The 10,124-nt window shown below is 43.1% G+C and overlaps 1 protein-coding gene across 1 annotated transcript in view; it reads left to right on the forward strand.

The window, feature by feature from the left end:
• The first annotated feature begins 2,116 nt into the window (after window positions 1-2,116).
• LOC111646139 (uncharacterized) overlaps window positions 2,117-10,124 on the forward strand; it is an 8,788-nt gene continuing 780 nt past the window's right edge. The window contains exons 1-3 of the mRNA XM_023395557.2: window positions 2,117-2,258; window positions 2,352-2,456; window positions 3,905-10,119. Of these exons, the coding sequence (XP_023251325.1) occupies window positions 4,038-10,119 (6,082 nt within the window). The 5' untranslated portion in view covers window positions 2,117-2,258; window positions 2,352-2,456; window positions 3,905-4,037. The remainder of the gene's footprint in view (window positions 2,259-2,351; window positions 2,457-3,904; window positions 10,120-10,124) is intronic.

The raw sequence follows: 10,124 nt of genomic DNA on the forward strand, positions 1-10,124 counted from the left end.
AAAAAAAATAATAACAGAGAAGACAGGGGTGGAGCCAGACATTGTAAACATTCGGGGCTTAGCCCCAACTTAAGTGGATATTCAGGGGACATGCTCCCCCAGGGAATTTTTTTCCCTATTTAGAGCAGCTGCATGCACTGTTTGCTGTTACACTTCAGGCTTACGCTTCAGCCGGATCTGTCGGCCCAGACCCGGCTGAGTCTTTGCCAGAATAGTAAAATGGGGAACAAACAAATGCAGAAACTTTTCGTACATGTGACAGTTTCGGAAAACAGGTGAACTGGAAAAGGGGCATGCAGGGAAAAATTAAAAGTGCGCAGAGCTGTCTGCATTTATTGACTGCGCACATACAGGCATCGGGCCGAAAGGCGCCAACTTTACTTTAAGTGTGGAAGACAAAAGGCAGGAAGACCGCAAACAACAAACTTTCAAGTTTATGATTTTACAGTTTACTGTTTCATCCTTAAAAGCTTATGGTCTGAATTTCACTTTAACTGTCATTTACTGGCATTAACTTTCTGGCTAGGATCTATGGGTTAAGTCTGGGTAGCTGGCAAAGCACTGGCTCTGCTGCTGGAAGGTATGAGACAAACAGGCTAGAGGTGGAGAGTGGATGTAAGAGGGGAAGGAGGGGGCAGGACCTGTGAGGCCTTATTCTGGGAATGACATGAGTGTAGACAGTAAAAAAGAAAAATGCTCCCACACACAGTATCTCTGCTCACAACATGATCTTCCCACACTGCTCAGCCAGTAAGTCTGTCTCCCCAGAACAATGCGGGACTTTTCCCTGTTAAAAATGAACACGCCATGTTATACAATATCTACAGTGCAATAGTCATGTGTTTTGTCATACAAGAAACTAATTATATATGATTTGTGGAAATGTTTACATCCATTGCTTATCAAGGACGAACAGTTTAAAAGTGACCTTTTTAACCTGATTCACACACTTTGACTGAGACGTAGTGCAAGTGTACAGTATCTGTCCATTCAGCAGAAATGTGTCTAATGTGAAGACCATTTTTGCAGAAAATAGCACGTGTTGCTGCCTAAAGTTAGTTAACTAACATGTGCAACATGCATTTGACTGGTTAGCTGAAGTGTGGAAGGTGCAGCCAGCAGAAAAGCAGACTGTTACCTTATGAAATACAACGTGACAGAAATAGACTGGCTTAAATATGGCACCTTGATGGAGCACAGCTCTGTGGATGCTGGGGCCATGGAGTCATGGAGTTGTTGTAGGGGCCGGGGAGGGTTGAGCAGAAACGTTGATTTAGTCCTTTTCAAACTAATTTTTCATGCCACCACCTGTTGAAATTTACTGCTTACAATTCAAAAACAATTTAGCTACCGTGCTAAGAACTCATGTAATGAAAAAGGTAACACATACTGCAGGATATGCAACAGGGAGTGGGCAATTGCTCTCTCATAACATGTAAAAACAAGTTGAGCCGGACAGGATTTCTCAAACACTCCACTTTCTCCATTTATGGGGGTCATGCTTCACATGTGACCTCATCCATTAGACTTCCAATGACTCACAAAGGGTACCAAGTCAACAAAATGCCCCCTCCATTCCAACTCAATCTCACAGCAACAACAGCTGCATTGGTCCTAAAACTAGACTACTCAGTCACACACCTTCATGTCCACAACACAGTCTTGTAAACAAAGCTTGAACAACAATAATTAGCCCAGCCCTGCCAAAGTCATATCCGTCGGCCTGCATCTGCCTCCAGCTACCAAGTGGCGCTTCAGGGACTGTCGCACTGATTTGGAGATATGTGATGCAATGGGCTATATCAGAGGGCTTGTTTCCCTGCGTGACAAAGGCAAAATGAGTCAGCAGCTAAATGTTAGCCAATGGTCTTGGCAACCCGGTAAGTACAACCCACCCTTGTTCAGTGTCTCCACCAAGATTCAACTGATGGATGTCTCATCGTCACTGACATGAAGGCCCACTGTCATCAAAGGTGCCTAACGCTAAAGCAAGGGTCTATGTGGGAACCTATCAGCCCTCGCTGCTTAGATACAAAAATAACCAATGACAGTGTCCATTTCATCCTGCTGGTCTGCCTTGCCCTGCCACTCGACACCCACTGGTTATTCCAATGTGAGTTTGCTAGCTGCGTCCTGTGTTGCTGCTCAGTTTGGCCACACCGATTCGTGCGTCTATTTTGGTATCTTGTGAGCTCGCTATCAGGAGCCTGGCCACACCAGTGCGTTTGAACATGGATCTGAGGACTTGACTCACTTTGGTGAGTTTTTATTTGTTTGTTTTTTTTTCAACTTCAACAGAAAAAAAGTTTGTTTACCATTAATGGCAACTGCTAACTAGAATGTATTCTTAGCAGGTGCTACTGCACTGTATTCTTGGATTCTACATTGAGGATTTGTGTTTGATACCAGAGTCCAGATTACACCCTTACACTCAGTATGAAAGGCTCATCGCCAAGGTGAGGGATCAGTATGATTATACAGCATGAAAAGTACTGAAGGCTAGTGAACCTAATGTAAGATACTTTAAGTTTTATAAATGGCGTAAACATTAATGTCCAAATAGACCTACAGCACAAGGGCCGCAGGACCTGTCAGCGTTTTATTGCTAAGAAATCATTACAAATAAGTTCTGTCATATTATTTACACTAATATTTACACATCTATGAGGAAACTACAAAATTAAATTTCAATGGTTGTGCCTTTTATACAGTATAGTTAACTGGGGCACTTGATTCCTTGGGTATAAATATACGAGCAGATGCTGGGAAAGTACCGTGGTCGCTAACTGATCTGTGGTTATGATAGCTGGAAGATAGTTGGCGACCAAAGTCTACTGGAAAGCCATAGCATACTGTAAGTTAGGCTCAAGATACAGTAAAGTCACTGGGTTATAGAATTTTTACCTGGGTTGTTAAGCTTTAATAATGATAAAAAATAATGATAATAAATATTTTGGCTGCAGTTATTTTTTGTTGTTGTTCTTGAAGTTACACTTGACCATGAATATGAAGGCAGGGGGCAAGAGGAGTGCTTAGGTTTCATTACTGTACTGATCAAACTCTGTTAAAAACTTTATAATTTTAATGCATATATACAATCAAATACGCCACTAAATAATGGAATGTCTATATTTGTAATTGTCTCAATTGATTTCATCTGCTTATAAGGAGAGTCGTGGTTGTGTGGATAGATGAAGAGTTGAGTTATATGCCAGTGGCTGTGCTCCCAGGTCAGGGCATATAAATGGGTTAATGAGCTATTCTAAGACCTCACCCAGATACCTAAAGTAAGCTACAGTAGAGCAGCTGCTGCTAAGGCACTCTGAATGATGTGATGATTTACTTGCATTTCCTGCGCTCTGTGGTGTAAACCTTAAGACATGAATATGGTTCAAAAGCTCAGCTCTGCAGAGGAGTTGTCTGTATATTAATCCAACAAAGTCATTAGATGTGAAAAAGCTATGATTGCATTTGAAGGGGACCTATGTGAAATGTGGGTCTTTCCTTTGAAATGTACAACACATGCACAAGGGAAATGTTCATCTTTTCTAATATTTCTAATAATGTTCTTATATATGGAGTAGAGCTTGTTCTCATAGCTACAAACAGTATGCTTAGTGCTCACAACTTACAGTGTTAAAAATAACCAAGTGCATGGCATGAAGTGTTTGTCTGCTGCCTGCATAGCGACAGCATGGCCGGAGCCGGAACATGTCATGTACATAAAGGTCATCAGTGGAACTACAGAGTTCAAAACCATTTATAGTAATCATGTCAATCAAATAACCTGTTTGTAGGTATTTGAACAGCTGAGCAGTCACTGCTTACAAGGTGCAGCTAAGTAGATTGCTTTAAAACCACAACCTTTAAGTGCTGACATTAATTTCACTTTCTTTGTTTTTAGGAAGTTTACATATCCCATCACTTCCCTGATATCAACTTGAGCTGGAAGAAAACCAAGGGACCTACAGAGCTGCAGCAGCTGTAGAGGAGGCAAGACGGGTGATGCACAAGACAGAGAGAGACTTGTTGACATCATGAGCTGTGTGGAAAAGCGACACATGAGCCATCGCGTGGGGAGCATGCACCACCATCGCTTCCCCAACGGCTTCAGCGACTTGTTCATGGATGAGACTGACAGGGAGGTCAGCATTCTCACAGATCGAGCCTTCCGAAGTCTCTGTGTTGGAGATGATGCGGTTTATAATGACGAATTCTTGTATGGATACTCACCATTCAGCTGCCACAAACCCTTGGTGGGGGAGCCTCATAAAAAGACTCATCATAAGGAATCTAAAAAGCAAGGGCAAAACAAAAACAAAAATGACAAAAAAGATGCCCAGCCATGGAAACAGCAGCAACAGAAGAATATATCCCAAATGTCATCTTTCCTCAAGGCATTAAGTGCCACAGAAGAAAGCTGTGAGGGGATGTTAATCAAAAATGGAGGTATGACGGACTCTAATGGGGAATCATGGGATAAGTCGGCACTTCGCAGCATCCAAAGAGAGCTATCGGACTTCTCCTCGGATTATCACACCAATCTCACAGAGGGACATTACAAGAACCATCATCGACATCACACTGGTGATGGTTCGTCACACAAAACAAGAAAAGATGCTGGGAAATCCTCAAAGATAAAAAATGGGAAATCCACTGTCAAACTAAGGAAACTTAACATCAAAAACTTTTTCCTCCACAGTGAGTTTAGCCCTTTCCAAACATGGAGAGATTTTAAACAGTTTCCTTTCGGCCAAGAGGAGACAGTTGCATCTATTCTCCCCACAGATAATATCCCTAAATGGTACGACTTGCCGTTTTACAAGGAGCTGACAGAGGCACACAGAAAAGAGACTCTGCACACAGAGGAGGCACAGTCATGCACGAAAGCAGCAGTAGAGCCCCCTCCTCCCACTGCTCCTAAACCTAACCCTCCCCCTCCTCCTCCAAAGGTCCTGCCAAAGCCCTCAGCCACTCCTGCTGAGAAGAGGTGTTCATCGGATGGAGGGGATGGGGTTGCTGCCCCCTGGAGGCGCAACAGGTCCAGGGCAAAAAGTGCTATTCCAGTCAATCAGTTTGGGATACCAAGTCAGGACAATAATTCAAAGATGGTGGATGAAAGTCTTGTGTTGGTCAACAAGGAAGCCAGATCTGTGGAGGTGAAAGCAATTGAGGAAGTCAGCTCTTTGGCCTCTACTCCATTCAGTATTTGCCAGCTGATGACTCCCCTCATTCCCTCCAGACAACCTACAGAAACATCAGAAATCCTCCAAGCAGTTCTCTCGCCCTCTGCCCTTGACCTTCCACTTAGACCACACTCTGAGGCCAAAGTGACCCCTGAACCTCCAGTCAAGCGGGACAGTTACAAATCACTTGCCTCTAGTATCCTCTTCAACCTCAAAGACAACAGGAAAAGGGTTAAAAGCCGTTACAGCCCACCTAAATTCAAACCTTTAGAATTGCCTGAGGGTGGCATCCAATCTCCACAATCAGATCATTTGAAACATCCACAAGCTGGCTCTGAGGGCAATGCATCTGGCTTCAGCACTCCTGCCATTTTAAAAGATGGGCAAACAGTTTGCAGTCCTGACTTGGAATCTGTCGACACCCCGACTGCTGGTCTTACAAAGCATGATGTTGACAGGCCTCTGTCAGATGATTATTTGTTATCAAATCTACTGCAAACCAAAAGGGAGGCTGCAGGTAGCAGTGGTATAAGTGAAGAGAATCTGATCACCCCCTTTATACACTCAAAAAAGAATAAGAGTCCCATGGCTAAAAAGCAAAACTATCCCTCTCTGAATTTGTACAAGAAAGCCAGCCCTGTTGACAGTGATATGAAATATCTTCAAATACCTCTGAGCAACAGTGCTCCAGTGCACATAGCTCAACCAACTGAGACAAATGAACTTTCACCACTCATGCTAAACAAAGAACTGTCCCCCAAAACACTGCCAACAAACACAGGCCTGTCACCGAATACTCTAAATTTCAGCAAAGATCGTTCACCCATAATTTCACCCCATGCAATCGTGAACAAGAGGCTGTCATCAAATATATATGCAGGGGAAAAACCTTCAAATGTACCAGACAAAGCAAAACAGACGGTGAAGGACCCAAAAGAAAAAGACATTGGAGTGCAGCCTGCTTCTAAGCAAAAAGATGCTAATGGCCAAACTATGAGTACAATGGATATAATCAGAGCAGCAAGGGAAGCAATTAATGCAGTAAAAAATAAAGCTCTATCTGAGGCTTATTCAGAAAGCATCAAGAAGCCAATTTCAGACATACAAGAAATGAAGGAGAAAGAAATAGATGAGAGGGTTGCCTATTCAGTGGAAACATTGAGCAGCAGGAGTGAGTGTTCAGAATCAGAAAACAATGTTTTATCTCAAAGTAGGACTAACTCAACTGGTGCAACACCTGTTGGTAAAACTAGTACTGCCAAGAAAGAGCCTCCACCAGTTCCCAAGAGAAATTTTGCAAAATCTGATATTGAATTCGCTCTTGACAAACAGCAAACACATAATGCTGACAAACCCACTGATGGTGAGTCGAGGGATGCAAAGGTAGTTTCACCACCAAAAGAGAGTGAATCTGCCTCAAAACAAGAGAAGATCAAACGTATATTCTCAGCCAGACAGAACAATTACATAAAACATCAGAGATATGCAATGACAAATGATGAACAAGTAGAGGAATATGAGGAAGGTGATCCGAATGTGAACACAAGTACAGAGGCGGATGAGGAGATAATGTCACCAAGAGAAATAAGAGATAGTGAGCATATAATTAATGATTTGCATACTTTGAAAGAGCTAGAGAGAGCACGGCTTGGTGATCGTACTCTTGAGAACACGAAGAACAAACTAGGGGTTATTAACATAGATGAGGAGGCCAGGGCTAAGAATGATTTGATTTCACGGGAGCTTCGGAATATAAAGAAGGGCATGCGGTGTATGAGAGGGAACACATCGGCTAAGAAAGACCTTTTTGCAAAGAAAGAGAAGGAACCGATAAAGCAGGAGGCTTTCAAAAAGATAGACAGTAATGTCAGAGTAAACAAAGCACTTATAAATGACAATTATGACAAAGCCAAAATGGCACTTGAAGAGATCATCTCAGAGAGGCAGAAGAGAAGGAATACATTCACAGAAAAAGATGAGAATCCATTATTTGATGAGAACGCTAGCGATGAAAGTTATGTAGAGAGGGAACAGCAATGTGAAAAACCTATGAAAGATTCTATGATGGACGGCAAAGAAAAGCAAAATGGCAGCACTTCCACGCTAAAACGGAAAGAACTAAAAGAGAGGTTAGGCGATCTGAGAGACCACAATCACATGAGGCAGATTCTGTCACAAACTGAACCTAGACTTGGTGACACTCACAGATCGGGCGGTAGAATAGCTCTACCAGGCATGGACATGGTTGGAAATCAGCTAGACACAGTCCTTAAAACTAAAGCTAAACACATTAATGATAAACTAAGTGATAATCCCAGCTATGAATCAGATGAGGTGAATTTCAGACATGTAGCAAGACAGGTGTCTGAAGAAAGTGGAGAAAGCAAAAACTCAGATGCTCCCCCTGTTCCTCCGAGGAGCAAAAAAGGAGGCAATAGAAGAGATGGAAGCATTACCAAGGAAATGGATAGTTTGAAAGATGCAGCCGATGAGGATGTCTTTAACAAAAATGCAAAATATGAAAATGGTGAGGTAAACATAAATGAGATGAAGAGCACAGGCTCAGGAAAACAAGAAGTAAACATTGACCTGTTTGCAAAAGAAGCTGTGCCCAGTCAAAATGAAACCACGTCGAACAAAAGGATGTGGGATATGGTAAATAATGCAAATTCAAAATCTATTACTGCAACTGGTGCAGGGACATGTGAACCCATGTTGCGTTCAAATTACCCACAGTCTGAAAATAGATACTTATCACCAAAGTTCAGGGGAGATGAAAATGAGGTAAATAACTTGCATGCAGATACAAGGCCCACAGGGGAAGCCACATTTGAAAACAGCAATGCTAAGGCACAGGAAGGACACAAGATAAAGCGAAAGGCCCCTTTAAAACCAGACCATTTAAACACAGCAGATGACAATGTAACTAGGAATCTAGTAGCAGAAGATGAACCTGACAAAATGAATAGACTTACTGAGGAAATAAATGTGGATACAGAAGCTCTCAGTGAAAAGCCCAGAAACATATTATCACCCTTACTACTGGTGAATGGTATTAACGTCAATCAGAGCCCACCTGATCAGGCCAGCTTGTCCTCAAAATCTTCCTACTTCTCTGTGGAGAGTGCCCTGCACAGAAATACTGAGACTGAGTCAAATGTTTACCACTCACTGGAGAACTTGATTGGAGAGGTGGAGGAAGTTGATGAGGAAATGTGGAATGTCTCACGAAACATGAAACCGGATTCAGACAGGACTGAAGTGGACTATTATTCTTTAAGTGAGCATGAAGGTGAGCCAGAGGTTGTAAAGCGACCGATAACATCTCCTCAAAAACAGACAGACGTACCATACGATGACAGCAAAGAAAGAGAAAATAGCACTACAGACCAAAGTGTAACTCTTGATGAAAATAATCAGACACCATTGCCACCCTCTAACACTTTTTCACCAACTTTGGGGATCCCTGTCTTATTTAAAGTCAAAGATAACACTTTCAGTACTAAGTTGAAGAAGACTGTACAACCTTGGTCACCAAGAGGGAGTCTGAGTGGTTCAGAGAGGGGAGAGGAGGACTTACGTCAAGTAAAGGAAGAGCTCCCACTGGCTAATGAAACTTCCACTAGTGGTAACACCTTAATTCCAGCAGAAATCTTCAAACCTAAAGAGATTTTATCTGACCATTTACCTCCCCTGTTGTTCTCGCCTTCAAATCTACAACATGAAAACCTAAAGAAACCCCAAGCTGAACAGTTCCTGACTGTCCCACAAGAGGAAGACAGATTTTCTGGAGTGAGTCCATCATCTGAAGGCGTGGAGAGTTTAGCAACCAGCACAGCTGACACAGCTGATGAGATGGGAATGAATGCAGGGTGTGAAGTGTCAAAGGTTCCCAGCGAACACTCAGAATCCAACTGCAGTGGTAATGAAAGCCAAATGGGACTACCCAAACCACCAGCTGTCTTACCCAAATCTGAAAAAGCTGTTCTCAAAGCCATTAAGCTGACAAATAGAAGAATGAAGAAGGAGGAGGCCCAGAAGTCCTCCCACAAGTCGTCTCAAAGCAGCAGCAAACACAGAACAGATAGACACAAGGGTGAAAAATCTGAGCAAAAAAGTAGCAGCAGCAGTAGGAATAGCAAGAGCAGCGAGAGAAAACACAGAGAAAAAATGGAAGATAGTCACCATCAGAATGAAAATCACCATGGTAACATCAGCAATGACAGAAATGAGCAACTGCTCCATGAAAGAAGAGGCCACAACAGTGAAAAGCACCATCATGACAGAGCAGAAATGAAACACAATTCTCGGAGACAGAGCCGCGATTCGGTGGCTAGCAGTAACCAGAGCAAAGAAGCCCTACCCAGTGTTGCAACCGAAAGGCAAGGCCGTAGCAGTGACAGACGCATTCGAGATAAGTCAGATAAAAGACATTACAGCACTGATAGGGTCATCAGTAATGTCCCTGTGTACAAAGCTCATGTCGGCGATAGACCCATGTCAGACAGGCCATTCCACCGATCGCAAAGCATGGATAGGTACTTAGGAGATAAAGCTGAACGCAGACTCAGTGCCGATATGTCAGTCAATGAGAAGTTTGATCCAAGGACCCAGCGCATTGAGAAATCCATCATGGATGAGCTTCAGCAGAGAGGCCGAGCGAAAGACAAGGCAAGCAGAGACAACCCATTGAGAAGGAGTAACAGTATTGATGCGTACAGCGCCGAAGTACCTCACCCTTCAACCCTCTCCCGCCAGTCAAGCTACACCAGCCAGATTTCACACCCGTCCAGCATTGAGCACGCTATTGTTACACAGTCCTTCCCTATGACCCAACGTAAGCTCCTCCAGGATCCAGACTCAGGGCAGTACTTCTTTGTAGACATGCCCGTCCAGGTCAAGACAAAAACCTTCTTTGATCCAGAAACAGGAAGCTAC

The sequence above is a fragment of the Seriola lalandi genome, unplaced genomic scaffold (assembly GCF_002814215.2).
Source record: "Seriola lalandi dorsalis isolate HSWRI2012SDOR001 ecotype SW California unplaced genomic scaffold, Sedor1 jcf7180002054965, whole genome shotgun sequence".
NCBI lineage: Eukaryota > Metazoa > Chordata > Actinopteri > Carangiformes > Carangidae > Seriola > Seriola lalandi.